Source organism: Gadus morhua, chromosome 17 (assembly GCF_902167405.1).
Source record: "Gadus morhua chromosome 17, gadMor3.0, whole genome shotgun sequence".
Classification (NCBI taxonomy): domain Eukaryota; kingdom Metazoa; phylum Chordata; class Actinopteri; order Gadiformes; family Gadidae; genus Gadus; species Gadus morhua.
The window spans coordinates 1,234,738-1,250,013 of NC_044064.1; the positions used below are offsets into that span (position 1 = coordinate 1,234,738).

The 15,276-nt window shown below is 45.6% G+C and overlaps 1 protein-coding gene and 1 long non-coding RNA gene across 3 annotated transcripts; both read right to left on the reverse strand.

The window, feature by feature from the left end:
• Nucleotides 1-6,734: 6,734 nt before the first annotated feature.
• LOC115529913 (DNA damage-inducible transcript 4-like protein) lies at nucleotides 6,735-9,263 on the reverse strand. The gene is made up of 3 exons (XM_030339061.1): nucleotides 9,152-9,263; nucleotides 8,890-8,999; nucleotides 6,735-8,016 (listed from the first exon to the last, which is right to left on the reverse strand). Exons 2-3 carry the CDS (start codon nucleotides 8,978-8,980, stop codon nucleotides 7,469-7,471), a joined length of 639 nt encoding a protein of 212 aa, XP_030194921.1. The 5' UTR covers nucleotides 8,981-8,999; nucleotides 9,152-9,263; the 3' UTR covers nucleotides 6,735-7,468.
• A 2,842-nt stretch (nucleotides 9,264-12,105) lies between these two features.
• On the reverse strand, nucleotides 12,106-14,440 carry LOC115529758 (uncharacterized). 2 transcript variants are annotated; one of them, XR_003973635.1, is made up of 4 exons: nucleotides 14,303-14,440; nucleotides 12,548-12,612; nucleotides 12,359-12,450; nucleotides 12,106-12,275 (listed from the first exon to the last, which is right to left on the reverse strand). It is a non-coding gene; the product is annotated as an uncharacterized LOC115529758 (long non-coding RNA). The 2 variants fall into 2 exon arrangements; XR_003973634.1 differs by lacking the exon at nucleotides 14,303-14,440 and having other exon boundaries at nucleotides 12,548-14,146.
• Nucleotides 14,441-15,276: the final 836 nt, after the last annotated feature.

A 15,276-nucleotide genomic window follows, 5' to 3' on the forward strand; every position in this document is an offset into this window, starting at 1 on the left:
TTGAGTCTCACCCTTAATGCGCATGCTCGCCTCTTCTTATTATTTATTTTTCTTCTGGGTTTCTGTAGCAGAAGCAGCGCCCCTTATGGGCCTGGAATGTGTACTACAGCGTTTCTACAGATCTACCCTGGTTTCGCTTGACTCCGTCTTTACGGAGATACTCCGAAACCGGATAGATTGAAACCATAACGGTTTCGCCCGTTTCGGCTTCGTGTGGACGGGGCCTAAGTCAGCATGTTGATACTAACAGCGACGCTAAAAGAGATCGACTTTCGGGTCACAGCTAACCCAGGTTTTTAGTGCAACATACCTCGCTAACCCACAAATCGAGGTTCGTAGTACAGGACACTGGTGCTTCTGCAGGGACGGACATCCCCGTCCCCTGTAGCCTTGAGGTTAACGCCTACATGACAGACTGGGTTTAAGAGCTTTCTTTTTGTTTAGCATACTCTACCTTTTATGAGCAACTGTGGGCTAGCCCTGTCACTCAAGGAGGCCGAGAGGAAGGGCGTGTCTACTCGGATATGACGCAGAACCTGGGACCGGGGCACCATCCTGCCCACAACCACATCATACAGGGGGTGGATTAGTTTGTCATGTCACACTAATGGCATCTCTCTCTCTCTCTCTCTCTCTCTCTCTCTCTCTCTCTCTCTCTCTCTCTCTCTCTCTCTCTCTCTCTCTCTCCCCCCCCTCTCAGATATTTGTGAAGCCACCTTTCCAGACCCATCTCTTTCTAAGTACTATGAATCCAACGATGACAATGGAGTGATGGTTTGTGTGTCGATGTGCAACGAGAAGCACTCCGAGCCAAAGCGCTGCTTCAGCAAGGGCGTATGCAACGTGTACAGCGGCATCGGACCCACCTGCTTGTAGGTCGACTGGTTGTTGGGATGCTTTACTTTTTTATAAAGCCCCGTGCACGGAGAGTAATAGTTTGTTGTCGACGACCAAGTCTCTTTTCTTCCGGCATCGTATCAACTCCATGAGCTCAGATCATCTGTAGAAGAAAATGGTTGTAAATGTTTTGGAATTGTTTAGTCCGGTTCAGATTGGAGAATTCTGTAGAAACAGATGAGTAAACAAACTGCATTTATATTGCGCTTTTCTAACAAGCGGCCACTCAAAGCGCTTAACAACACTGCCAAACATTCACCCATTCATGCACAAATTCACACACGATGGCAGAGTCAGCTATGCAAGGCACCAGCCAGCTGGTCAGGAGCAGTCAGGGTGAGGCGTCTTGCTCAAGGACACCTCGACGCTCAGCTAGGAGCAGCTGTGCATGGAACTAGCATTAACATTCCGGTTGCAAGCCAACCCGCTATACCTCGTTAGCCACACGCCGCCCATGAGTAAACTAGTGAACAAATACGACATGAAAGTAAGAGTATGAGTATGAGTCTATCAAGCCTACCTCTAATCCTAATTTAATTCCTCCTCCTTTCCAGATGTGCAAATATTAATTCTACCTGGTACCTAAGAGATGACTGCAGTTTTCCAATCGACAAGATTGGCTTCTACGCTGGTTTACCAACTACTCTCCTAGTTCTCTTACTGATCTTGGGAGCTCTGTCTTGGTACCTCTACTTCAACAAGCAACGACAGAACCGGTAGGCTGATGCTTTTCCCTCTTACCATCAAATCGGCTGTAGATAACGTTTTCGGTGTAATTTGCTAGAAATGACAAAGCCATGAAGTGCAATGGGCGACTATCCGTTTGGAACCGACTCGCTTTTGTTTTCAATGTGAACGCTACACACCTGACCTAGGTGGCTGCCATCCTTTTATTGGGCTCAGCAGACAAAGGACGCAGGGTGGTGGGGGTGGTGGTGAATGCCTGTTTATTGTAGTTGATGATAAATGGCCTGGCGCCGAAGCGGCCCCGTTAATCCGGACGTACTAGCCCACATCGGCGGCGGCTAGATGCGCCAGCGCGCCGCCCCACTGGGCTTCACGCCACTGTTCTATCCCCCAGCGACGCCGCCCCTGAAAAACCCTTTTTTAAAAGCTTTTTTGTACATCCCGGCTTGATCCAAGGTCCTGTACATATTGAGATTCTTGATGCACTAGATTAATAATTCCACAATGCAAAAAAGAAAGAGCAATGAAAGTAAATAAAGTGTGTAAAGTGACTAAACCGTAAACAAAGTGCCCGACAGTACATACAGTAACTATTAATTATTGTGACTATCATTGTAAGCACAAACAGAGGATCATGGGCATCAGGGCCATATATTTAGTCACAAAACAACTGGTATAATGTTATGGTAGCCTATACAACCATGTTTGTTTATCTGCTTCTTTCAAAACTTACCGCGACGGTGCAGCAGCGCTCCGCTTCCTATTGGTGCTAGGGGCGGCAGCGAGGCTTCCTATTGGTGCTAGGGGCGGCAGCGAGGCTTCCTATTGGTGCTAGGGGCGGCAGCGAGGCTTCCTATTGGTGCTAGGGGCGGCAGCGAGGCTTCCGATTGGTGCTAGGGGCGGCTTTTGACGCGTGTGAAATGCACACCGCTGCGCTTCGACGCTGGTGGGTGGCCGGCTTGAGGGTTCGTGGTAATGGCTGGTTTAACCGGTGCACACTGATTACGTAATGCACCACAGGTGTGCAACCTCACCCGCTCCAGAGTCCATTCTGACTGGGCCAGGTGAGGCTGCTTCAACCAGCCATCATCCACACACACGCCCACGTAGTTATCTCTCAGATCTTACCTACAGCACCATTAACAAATGCCAGCTTCTTTTTGTGGATCCATTAGAATAGCTTTCATGTGTCTGTCCTACTCGTTCTCTGCAGCAAGAGAGAAGTCCAAGAGTCGCTGGTGAAAGAGTGGCTGGAGGAAGACGTGGTCTGGCCTAATTCTAAAGGTCATATCCCTGCACCTTCAGGTAATGACTATGGAGACGTAGCCCAGCCCAGTACGTGCACCCTCTGAAGTCTGTCTCTTTATTCGTACCGAAACGTGTTCTAGATAAAAGGGGTTTGTTTATTATGGATAAAGTTAAGTTGAGGTGAGCTCTGGAGTTATTCTATATCACAGACCCTGTCACATCTTCAAGTGCATTCAAATACAAATATTAAACTATTCAGAATGTTTTTGTACAGCGTTCCCTGAGAGTTGATGCTGAAGTGTATCTCTGTTTTTAAGCGACGTACAGTAACCCCTCCTTCAGCGCGGACCCGACCAGCCGCCAGGGCCGCTTCCTCATCCAGACCCCCCCGCGGGGAACCGCCGCATCCTTTACCGGCGCCTTCAACTCAGGGCAGAACCAACACCAGCTTCAACCGATATCAATAAATCAGCCGGTAAGGACAGACAGCTAGACTTTAGAACCCCCCAAACAGTTAACCTAAAGAACCCCCCAGACAGCTAGCCTTTAGAACCAGGATGGAACCCCCCACACAGCTAGCCTTTAGAACAAGGATGGAACCCCCCACACAGCTAGCCTTTAGAACAAGGATGGAACCCCCCACACAGCTAGCCTTTAGAACCAGGATGGAACCCCCCACACAGCTAGCCTTTAGAACCAGGATGGAACCCCCCACACAGTTAGCCTTTAGAACAAGGATGGAACCCCCCACACAGCTAGCCTTTAGAACAAGGATGGAACCCCCCACACAGCTAGCCTTTAGAACAAGGATGGAACCCCCCACACAGCTAGCCTTTAGAACAAGGATGGAACCCCCCACACAGCTAGCCTTTAGAACAAGGATGGAACCCCCCACACAGCTAGCCTTTGGAACCAGGATGGAACCCCCCACACAGCTAGCCTTTAGAACAAGGATGGAACCCCCCACACAGCTAGCCTTTAGAAACAAGATGGCCGCCAGGTGAATAAGGCCATTTGTTGTGAAAACAAGCCGATACCCAGGACAATAATAACCTTTGCTTTAACCTTTATCTCCAGATCCAGATCCGTCGGCCCCAGATCAGGGTGGGGGGGGCCGAGCCAGCGGCGGGACCGACCCGCCACCTGGAGATAATGTACCGGTCCCCTGTGGAACGAGGAAATGTATGGAACAATTGGGACGAAAGGCGTGACGGACACCTGATGTATGATGCTTGATGTAAAGACATGATGTTATTCCAGAAATTTAATAAAGACTTGAGAAAGAGAGAGGGTGTCTGTTTTTGAGACCTAATCCTTTTGACGTTTTCAAAGACAACTTGATTAAATGTATTATCAATTATAAACTTCAACCAAATTCAAGTCAATGTCTCCATGGGACAAATGAGAGAACAGTTGATTATTATTTTCGGAGACATTGGTTCAAGTCGCTGTGGCAGAAAAAACGACTTTTAGAAACGACAAAATTAAATACTATTTATAAACCTTGACCAAAACCTCAACAGCGTCTCTGTGCACAAGAGAGCTGATGGCTATTGGTTCTGAACAAGCCCCCAGGACCAGTGCATACTTCCGCAATCCCCCAGTGCTCAGCGGCCAAGCCTGGTATTACAGCTGTTTTAGCGGGCTGTGGACTCAATTCATTGAGGTCCGGCAGTTCACTCCAACACAATTGGGGAACAACAAATGTTATTTTGGACTGGCATCCAAGAGGGCTCAGCACACGGCTCCGTTAACTTCTCGTGTTAGTCTTGAGTGGTAAGAATTGATTTTGGTTTTAAAATACAAAGATTAAATGCAAATCGGAACCAAATCTCTCCTTGATGTTGCCCCGCGCCATTGAGCAGTTTTCATAGGAATGAATCAGCGGCCATGTTTTAGTCCGCTGTCCTTTCTTAATAGGTCCATGGTTCTGAAGACCTGGGTTCAAGTCCCCGCTTCTGCACTATCCATAGAATGAAAAATCATTTTGGAAACAATGTCGTTAAAGGTTATGTCAATTATAAACTTTGACAAAGCAAAATTAAGTCCCTCGTTAGCGTTAGTGAGAGCCATGGGTTCAAGTCCAACCGGCGACACTGTTTCAGGGGATATGGGTTAAATAGTGCCCCCTGTTCCGTAAATGTTCACTATTCACTAAAAGTGTCTTGTAACTTTTTCCAAGACCCCTATAGTTGTTACTCCCCCACCCTCAAGGAAGGGGCTTGGAGGTTCTGCTGACCTTGTGGGACCATTTGGCCGTCCTGGTGGCAGTGGGAGTGGGCACTTGAACTAGAGTCTAGAGTGTTAATCTATCACTCTGTAATCTACTACTGCACCACCGGGACGCCAACTAGGAACTGTTCGGAAGTTAAAATAGATCTTATAATTCACAAGACACACGTAGCTTAAGAAATAAGACAGTAGCCACAGGGCCGGTTTTAATGGTTCCTCTGGTAGCCATGTGAGTCAGGACTTGAACCAGAATCTGCAGCATTCATAACCAACACTCTCACTGGACCGCTAGGGCAATGAGCATAGAACTCCAGCACGATCCCCGGGGTGTCCCCGTGCCGACCACCTCGCCGCTCCTGACAAGCTTTCTGTTCCATTGCGTGGATGACAAGGCCGTCAGTGAGTGAATGTTATGCAATTTTTAAAACCGCTTTGCATGGCCACTGGTTAGAAAAGCACAACATGAATGCATTCTATTTATTGTTGTGAGATGGGACACCAGAGTGATCTAACCAACTCTCTTACCACTGGAGCACCTGGGCATAAATATGTAACTCCCTGAAGTTATACTTGACCTTAATATTCAATGCATAAGAAGCTCCCATCAATCAGCAGGCACTTCTGGGGGAGCCCTTTCTTATTGTGAGTGCGGAATCAAACCTGAAATCTAGCATTCACGATACCTTTCAAACCAGGAGAGCAGTAGGAAAATTGCTGGAACGAAGGGGCAAACATTGATAAAAATCATAGCCTTGTCCGCATCAAGTGTATTGATGTCCACTGTATTGTTGCATAAGTGGTACACTAAAGTTTAGTTTATGGTTAGGCTTTGAAATCAGAGGTTTTTAATGTTATAATTGCCCTTTGATAACGTTCTTATCCAGTTTGTAAATGGTTGTTAGGTGTATTTAATTGTGCACGGTTGCATTGACACCCGATAGCAACAAGGTCAAATGACACGCATATTCCCAGTGTTGACATGAAGACTTTGGCCGACTTTAGATTCCAGGCTTCCCGGTATTCCTCAGCCTTCAGCCTTCAACGTGGGGCAGATGGCGTCGTGCCCAGCGGGCCGTAAGAAGCCTATCAGGTGACCGGTAGAGAAGCTGAGTCATCATGCCTGCGGTGGGGTGAATGTTATAGTGGTCTGTGCTATTGCTTTGGTGTTGCAATTAATGTAAGGGAATGGTGTGATTTAGAATTTTACCTTATATGGTACAGTACATAATGTTATAGTATCTACTGATACAATAGATCATTTTATAGTATGTTATGATATAGCATAAACGTATCATACTATAACAGTAGATACTATAACATACTGTATCTTAACATACTTTAAACATTTATACTGTATCATAACATGTTACTGTATGTAATGATAGACTATACCATTGTATACTGTATCATAACATAAGCTGTATCATAACATACTATAACATGTTATGATACAGAATACAATGTTATATTATGATACTGTATATCTTTATATAAAATATCATAACATACTATAACATGTTGTGAAAAGTATACAATGTTATAGTATATCACGTTATGATACAGTACATTTTATCCACGCTAGCTCGCTGACCAGTCCAGCACAATCTAACCAGCTGTAACCAGTTCCCTGACCAGTCACGCACCATCTAACCAGCTGTAAACAGTTCCCATCAATTTAAGTTGTTTATTGTCAAATATACAGATCTTCTGACAAAAACAGTTCCTACAAATAGTTAATACAAAAGTTGTTTATCCTTTACACTCAAATTACAATCAACGGGGAAAATAGTTTAACAACCAAACTGTTATCCAAACTTCCTGAAACCTGCCATCTACAAGCGGTATTTACTGAAGGCAAAAATAAAAACGCAACTTATTGAACAGTGAAACAACGACGGGTACAACACCGCAGTGTGACATTCTCACCAGAATAATCACAAGGTCTGGAGACGACAGCGACCGACTCAAACAGTCACGAGTTGAGTCGAGGGGACTTAAATACACGAGTAAAAGAGAAAAAAAGAAGCATAATGAAGTGTCAAGTGGCTCACGAAACAGACAATCCTTCTACATTCGCACGCAACATTTCAAACATCTCACACTAGTGAATTAAAGTGCCTGAATAGTGAGCTTCAGTGGGAAGGTCACCAGTGCACCACCACACGTGCAACAAGTCTCCCCCAGCGTCGAGGTGTTACAACCGCCCCCGTCCCCACGCACGTGAACCAAGTCTCCTCCAGCGTCGACCGACCCGGTCCCACCGTGACCAGGAGACCAACGAAGAAGACCGCCTGAACCTGGCTAACAGACCAGGCTGTAGGTCTAGGTACCAGCGAAGAAGACCTCCAGCCGCACACCCCTTCACGCCCTCCCCCAGCAGTGCATCACCCCCCCCCGCCCCCCCTCAGCACTCCACCACCACTGCCGCCGCCCCCGGCGCGTACAGCTTCCTCTTCACCAGCCGGAAGGCGGGGCTCAGCTTGATGGCGCGCCGCGAGGAGCCGCGCGCGAAGAGGCAGGCGCCCAGGAGTAGCTCCCGTAGCCCGGGCCAGCGGGACCCGCCCCCCCCGCCGCCGCCGGCCACGCCCCCCACGCCGTCCTGCTTGAACACCAGCGTCAGCTCGAAGGTGGGCTCGACCCCGCCGTCCCAGGCCACGCGCTCCAGCGGCCGCACGCCGCCGCCGTCCAGCTCCAGCTGCAGGAGGAGCAGGGCGCCCCGCAGGCCGCACGGCTCGCCGGACGCCAGCCGCAGCACGGCCCTCGCCGCGCGCCGCGTCAGCAGCTCGGGGACCAGCACGGCGCCGCAGCGCAGCGTGGTCCTCTTGGCGCGGGACAGCACCCCCTCGAAGGCCCGGGCCAGCTGCCGCGCGCAAGCCGGGCCGTCCTCGCCGGGAGCGGGGTCCGCGGCGTCGGGCGGGGATGCCGCCCGGCCACCGTCCCGCAGGTCCAGCTCTGGGGGAGGAGGAGGGCGGAGTTAGTGAGGACGGGCGGGGGGCCGGCTCCAACGTGTGTTCCAGACGCGGCCGAGGTCGGAGGGGATTGGCCGTGAGCCTAGGGACCGTGTTCTGATTGGCCACCGTGTAAGCCGTAGTTATGGTGTGTTCCTGGATCCCCAGCTTTCTTGTGGCATTTCTTGGAGGCACGCCCCCATTTTGTATTCACTCGTCGGAATTCTGAGAATAGACCGAGAGCAGTGATGACTCTCTCAACAAAATAGCTGCGCTATTTTGTTTGTTTAATGAAATCAGTGCCGTCTTTTCTCTTCATTATAATTGCTTCATGTTAAACACCATACTCAAAACGAATTTAAAATACTCCTAAATCCGTCTGGCTACATCGTTTAGTTCCAGAGAACCTCGAATGTCCTGGAGAACACGACGAAGCACAACGGACAGCGAGACACGGTGAGAGGACACTACAGCAAGGAGGACACTACAGATTGGGCCCGCCCTCCCCGGGCTGATCTCCTGGATGGCGGCGGAGCCCCATACCTAATAGCCGCGGCTATTAGGTATGCAAAGCGAGCCGCTCTCTCGCACATTCACTCCAACTTCGCCAACTCCAAGGGAAGGTTGTTTCACTACGACCACAAACAACCACAACTAACCAGCCTACCTATCCACAACAATCAGGTCATGAAGTAGGGCGTGGCTAGGGACCCATGATGCGGAAGCATATCTCTCCTGGATGTAGCCCTGCGCCATTGAGCAGTTTAGAATGAATTGGCGCCATTTTGGAATCCGTTGTCCATGTCTGGCAGCCGAGTCAATCCGACACCCACACCAGATGATGGCCTTCTTGGCTTTCCATAGAGGCCCTACTCACCCCTCTCGAGCCAAGCGGGGTCGTAGTGCCGCTTCACCAGCTCGGACAGGCACTCCGTGGTCCTGGTCTTTATCGTGCTGGTCGCCACCATGTTTGTCTGGACCGTCTAACTGGAAATACAATGAATAGAACGACTTATGTTACCCACGAACAGATAAGGGGTTTTAGAGAAGGTTAAATACATGCACAAAATATTATTATGTACGATTCATGGGTAACTAAATTTGTCCCATGCATGGACGAGTATATTAATTAAACTAACCTTGTTGGTGAAATCGTTGAAAGGTAATTCACTTTTATAGACTCTCTCTTTTAGATAATTCAACACATTTGGGACGGAGCTTTTACCCCCGTAAGTCACTCACAGACAACTCAGAAACAACATCAAGGCTGCACGCTCACAGCGTGACAGGGCGGTACTTATACCCTCCCTCATCAGCTCACCGCGGCTGGCAGCCAATCAGAGCACGGCTCCACTGTGGAAGATTTAACAAGCAACAAGAAAAATAAAATAATTAAATTAATCATTTCGATTTGCTGATCAACCACTTTGAAATTAAATCGGTCAATAGTATTTATTTATTTGAGTATATTTGTAGTAAAGTTAAATGCAATCAGCAGGATATTTATTTGTTTGAAAAATATTTGGTGTATATATTGATACTAGAATTAAATACCGAATAGAATTAATCGTTTTCTAAAAATGGATATTGTGTATGATACCTGTGTGAGTGGAGGGTGGTCACAGCAGCCTCAGCTGGCCGAGTCTGATTGGACTCTGGGGCTGGGTGTGGCTGCACACCTGTGGCTCGTTGACCAATCAGTGTGTACAGATTGGGCCCGCCCTCCCCGGGCTGATCTCCTGGATGGCAGCGGAGCCCCAGGCCCTGTTCAGAATCAAACCTTGACCTTAACACCACCACCCTGCGTCCTCGGCCAGGAGAGGTCACCTAGGAGCTGTGGAGCAGCTACCATGCTGCTGTGTAGTATGGACATTTGCTCCATCAATATTACAACATGTTAGTTGATATGGCTTTCTCTGTTACCGTTGGTTGAGTTCAGCTGAATCACTGGATTCATTTGAATGTTTATGAGCAAGGTAGGCAACACTTTGATCTTCAAAGAATAGAACATGGTAAGAATAATGTTTACAACAATATCAGTTTAAGGATTGAGGTGAATCGGTTCGAGCCCTGTGCATGAGTCACATTCTGTTCAAGTTCTGCTGTTTGATATCATATCATCGTTTGATATCTGCTGTTCACTCTGTGCGTCTCGGCGGCGTGTTGGAGATAGTCGGTGTACACTCTCTGAAAATGTAAAAGCATCTGAATTCCGGAGACATGGGTTCAAGTCCCGGCCAACGTAGTCTCCTTGAAACCTCTGGGAGAGAAGTAGGGAGACAACACTTAAACCTTAGAACCTTTCACCAACAAGAGGTGCCTCGGCAGGTCAGCTGTTTCCTATCTGTTCTGGGGACATGTGTTCTATTTCTTCCACGATAGTTGGTGGGAACATCTGTCTAGTGAAGGGACACATTCATTTCGAATGACTGTCTGGGGGACTGGATGGCTGCCATCCAGTCCCCCAGACAGTCATTCCAACTCACCCATTCATTCCGAAATGACCGTCTGGACAAATTGATTAATGTGAATCAAGTCATTCACAGCAATCAATTCACACAGACAATTATTCACAATCATCCGTTCACCGTACATTCATTCCCACAAAACCTGCCATGGCAGGAATCGAACACGTCTCCAGAACAGATAGGTAACAGCTCTATCACCTGCGCCACAGAGGCACCAGCAAGGAGTTGCTGAGATGTCATAATTGATTTTACAATTCACGGGACATCTGTTCAAAGTATCCAATATGTTTGAGGAAAGTGTTGTTGGTGGGACTTGAACCCAGGTCTGCAGTGGTAATGATCCTCTGCCCTTTTAAACGTCAGGACTCTCCACTTGACCACATAGCATAGGTTGGCACAAAGCTGTATTCATTATTTGTTATTATATTTTTATCAATGTATTTTTTCGTTTTTTCATCGCTGGTCAAACACAAAGGGAAAAGTTGTTTTATTTGAGGATTTAGATTTGATTGCATTCCTTTATCACATCTGTCAACAAACCATGTACAACATGTGGGAGCTGAGCCAGGATAAACTCATAAAACAAATAAAGGAAATAATTGTATATTTTTAATGGACTGACCAGGTCATCATTTGGTCTTTAGTTTCAAAGATAAGGCCACACACACTCACACACTCTCACTCTCGCGCATGTGCGCACACTCAAACTTTCACTCACACACTCGCACACACACAGTTGAAGCGTGTCGAGGTTCACATTACTTATCCGCTGGCCTTTAAATATTATCCTCTGTTATCCTGTTATCCTCTGTTATCCTCTGTTATCCTCTGTTATCCTCAGGTCGAGAGAGAGAGAGAGAGAGAGAGAGAGAGAGAGAGAGAGAGAGAGAGAGAGAGAGAGAGAGAGAGAGAGAGAGAGAGAGAGAGAGAGAGAGAGAGAGAGAGAGAGAGAGAGAGAGAGAGAGAGAGAGAGAGAGAGAGAGAGAGAGAGAGAGAGAGAGAGAGAGAGAGAGAGAGAGAGAGAGAGAGAGAGAGAGAGAGAGAGAGAGAGAGAGAGAGAGAGAGACGTTTTTCCTTTTTCCTTCTGCTAAGGACAAGTCGGAATTAGTAAACGTGATCCGTCAGAAAGGAAACTGATCGCTGCCTAGTTTACGCACAGACCCAATAGTATCCAGCTGCATACCCGGCGAACAACACCCTGGCATGACAGAACACCTAGGCGGGACAGAAGTACTGTGGCTGGACGGAAGTTACCTCCGATTATTTATTTTTTTATAGACAAATAAAAAAAAAATCGCTTGAATTAACATAACATAGAAATAAAAAAATATTTCGACACGTTAGGAACCATTTTTAGAGCTTAAAAAATGTTTAACGTTATTTAGACAAATACCTCAGGATTTGTTCTTTGCGTTATTAAACTTATTAGACCAAAAAATTCGAATAAAACAATATTATGACATGTCAGTAAGCATTTTTATTGCTTAATTTTTTTGACGTTATTTAGACGAATAAACTCATTTAGTGTGTAGACAATTATTGAATGGAATTGTGTATTATACACTTTACTCATTAAGTAATTGACCATTAGAATTAGGTAATTAGAATTAAGTAATTGTTGTAATATGTCTAATTGAATCAAATTTATTTTTTGTAAAGTATACCATCATAATTTGATATAAATATACATTGACGAATAACCACACCAAAGTTTCCTCACAATTTATTTAACAAATAATCTACAGAAGCCTAAAGTTATAGCTTCTTCATGCTGACTGCCATCAGCTTCAACTCACTGTAAAAAAAATCAAACAGTCAAATCAATATTAAGCCTATACAATATATTATTTGTATCCTGTCACTGGAAACGTCATTCACTTCTCTTTTTCGCTTCAGTCTGAAGACTGGTGGAAGTAGTTCAGCCGCCATTTGTTTGGCTTCTCATGAAGTGTGGGAACCTTCTGCTGTGCCTGTATAAATAAAGAGAAATGATTGTAGGAATTATACATATTTTGTTAATATTGGGGTTGAGGTATATATTCATATTTGAAATAAACAAAAACATACCCATCCAGATGGAAGTTCTCAAGCAGTACTGTGCACCACCATTTTCTGAGGACAGGCATGTCTTTCTAAAGTAAAGGGATATTCCAAGAATTGACAATGATAAAATATGTATACAAGTATGAATTTTTCGATATTGTAACCTTCAAAAATCCAATTCTTATTTTAAACGTATCTTTTCAATCGTCAGCTCTTTTTCATTTAATGTGATGCCTACTTACAAAACTGAAGTCAAACGGTGCCTCCTTGGCAAGGTATCAAGCATACTGGGATGGAAAAATGTAATTGGTGACAACATTCACACGCGTTGTTATAGTGCTTAGAGGGTGTGTTTTTGAGACAGTTGTGATCGCCGATGTCTTGCTTTCTTGTACTTTTGCCTCTGTAGTCTGATTTGATGCTCGTCATTGTAGTCCTTTGCATAACCTGACCTTCTTATCTCGAGGCCCATTTCAGCACCCCCTTAGTGTTGTGTGTGACTGATCTATCCATCATATATCTAGGCTGAAATGGCTTTGGGCTAAGAGCACCCAGTGGTCAATCGTGCAAATTGATCCGGCAACGTTCTGCACTGCTGCGTGAGTTGGTTCTAATCTCATCTCTCGGGCGGTATGTGGCTCAGGAGTGTGGAGGTGTCCCTGGGCGAGACGCCTCACCCTGACTGCTCCTGAGGAGCTGACTGTCGCCCTGCGTGGATGACTCTGCCATCACTGTGTGAATGGGTGAATGTTAGCCTATATTGTAAAGCACTGATTGGCCACTAGTTAGAAAGGCGCGGTATAAATGCAGTCCGTTTACCGTTTGTCTTTGTTGTTTCCCTGTGGCGCTGTATGGGTCAAGGTCTGGTCCGACCCATACAAGCCCACCAGCAAGTGACCTCCGACCTGACAACTGAGGATGGAGGGTCACCTGACCTGAACTGTGTGTGCGTGGGAATGTTTTTAATTTGTAACTTTATTCTATGAATAAACTCAAAATCATACCAGTAGTGGTGTTGCTGTTTTATTTCAGCCTGTAAAATTGCTGAACAGCAATCTCGGATTAGCAACTTGAATGCAAATTTGGATTTAGAGTTTATATCTTTATTTGAAGATGAGCCCAAAAATCTAGTAATAGATACAGTTGTGTTTATAGATCTTAACCGAAGTTCAACTCGTATGAAATCGCCTTCCTCGCCACCAAAAATATACTGCATAACGTTGCAGTATATGTGTAATGTTGCCATACTAGTTTTATTTAAACATACGCGTTTGAATACAGTTTTCTGCTAATAGAGCCCAGCCGAAATTCACCTCGAATCTATTTGCGTTCCTGGCCACAAAAAAAATATATATATACTGCGTGCAGTCCATTTTTTGTCCACCACACGGCAGGGGTTGACTGACTGTGATTATTGGCGTTCGGGAATGTTTTTATTTTCTAACTTTATTGTATGAATAAAATCAATACTTTAAAAACAGCGGCGTTGCTGTTGTATTTTCGGCTTTAATGTGTAGTTATATGTTTTTAGAGCTTAACCGAAGTTCTCCTCGTATGTAATTTGGCCACAAAAAATATACTGCCCGCAGTTCTCGTTTTGTCCATCAGAGGGCAGGCGTTGACTGACTGAAACATAGCGTGTGTGGGAATGTCTTTTAAGTTGTAACATTATTCCATTAACGAAGTCAAAATCTTAACTTGCTGTTTGGTTTATTTAATTGCATTAATAGTATTTCATGGAACACCAATCTCGAAACGTATGCTATGACAACGACCTACCTATGGGGACGATATATCCGGGGCACCGGTAGTGCCGGATATCAGGGGCTAGAATTCCTCATCCGTCGGCGTGTAATTGTTTACAGTCCGACGAGCAACTTTAAACGCAAGTATTGAGTTGCAGCATATATTTTTATTTGCAGGTAAGTCTAACGTTGCTATACTCGTTTTATCTATGAATATATTTTTTTTAATAGTTTTCTGTTCAAAGATCTCAACCGAAGTTCAACTCCTATGATTTCGCCTTCCTTGCCACAGAAATCCAATAGTATCCAACTGCAGCCCCGGAGAACAACACCCTGCCATGACAGAACACCCAGGCAGGACAGAAGTACTGTGGCTGGACGCAAGTTACCTACGATTATTTTTTCTATAGACAAATAAACTTATTTATCGCTTGAATTAACAAAACATAGAAATAAAAAAATATTTCGACGCGTTAGTAACCACTTTTAGAGCTTAATAAAGGTTTAACGTTATTTAGACAATCGGAGGAGGGGCTAGGAAGCTGCGCCTGCCCATATAAGTAGCCGATCTCCGGGATTCGCTGAAAAGCTGCTCCCGACCAGGTTTGGTTGCGAGCGTAGGTCACCATGGTGATACAGCGACGCTTAAAGAGATAGACTTTCATGGTACAGCCGCAAAGCCAGACCAAACTACAGCAAGTAGAATGGTACAGCTAACCCAGGCTTTCAGCTCAACATACCTCGCTTACCCTCTTAATTTGACAACCCTCGGTTGTCAAATTAAACATAAGGTGTAGCAGTGTGGTTTTTCATCGCCCGTCATCAAACAAAACATAAGGGGTAACACTGTTGTTTTTTAATCGGCCATCATGAAAAAAACATAATGCTAATAATACTGTCGTCTTTTATCGGTCGTCATGAAAAAAACCTAAGGGGTAACACTGTGGTTTTTTATCGGTCGTCATGAAAAAAAACATAAGGGGTAACACTGTTGCTTTTTATGGGTAG

What these genes read in the sequence shown, in the direction of transcription:
- LOC115529913 (XM_030339061.1), bottom strand. Translation starts at nt 8,980, where the DNA reads ATGGTGGCGACCAGCACGATAAAGACCAGGACCACGGAGTGCCTGTCC. An exon ending in CCCCGCTTGGCTCGAGAGGG is followed by an intron (nt 8,017 to 8,889) that starts GTGAGTAGGGCC and finishes CTCCTCCCCCAG; the next exon opens with AGCTGGACCTGCGGGACGGT.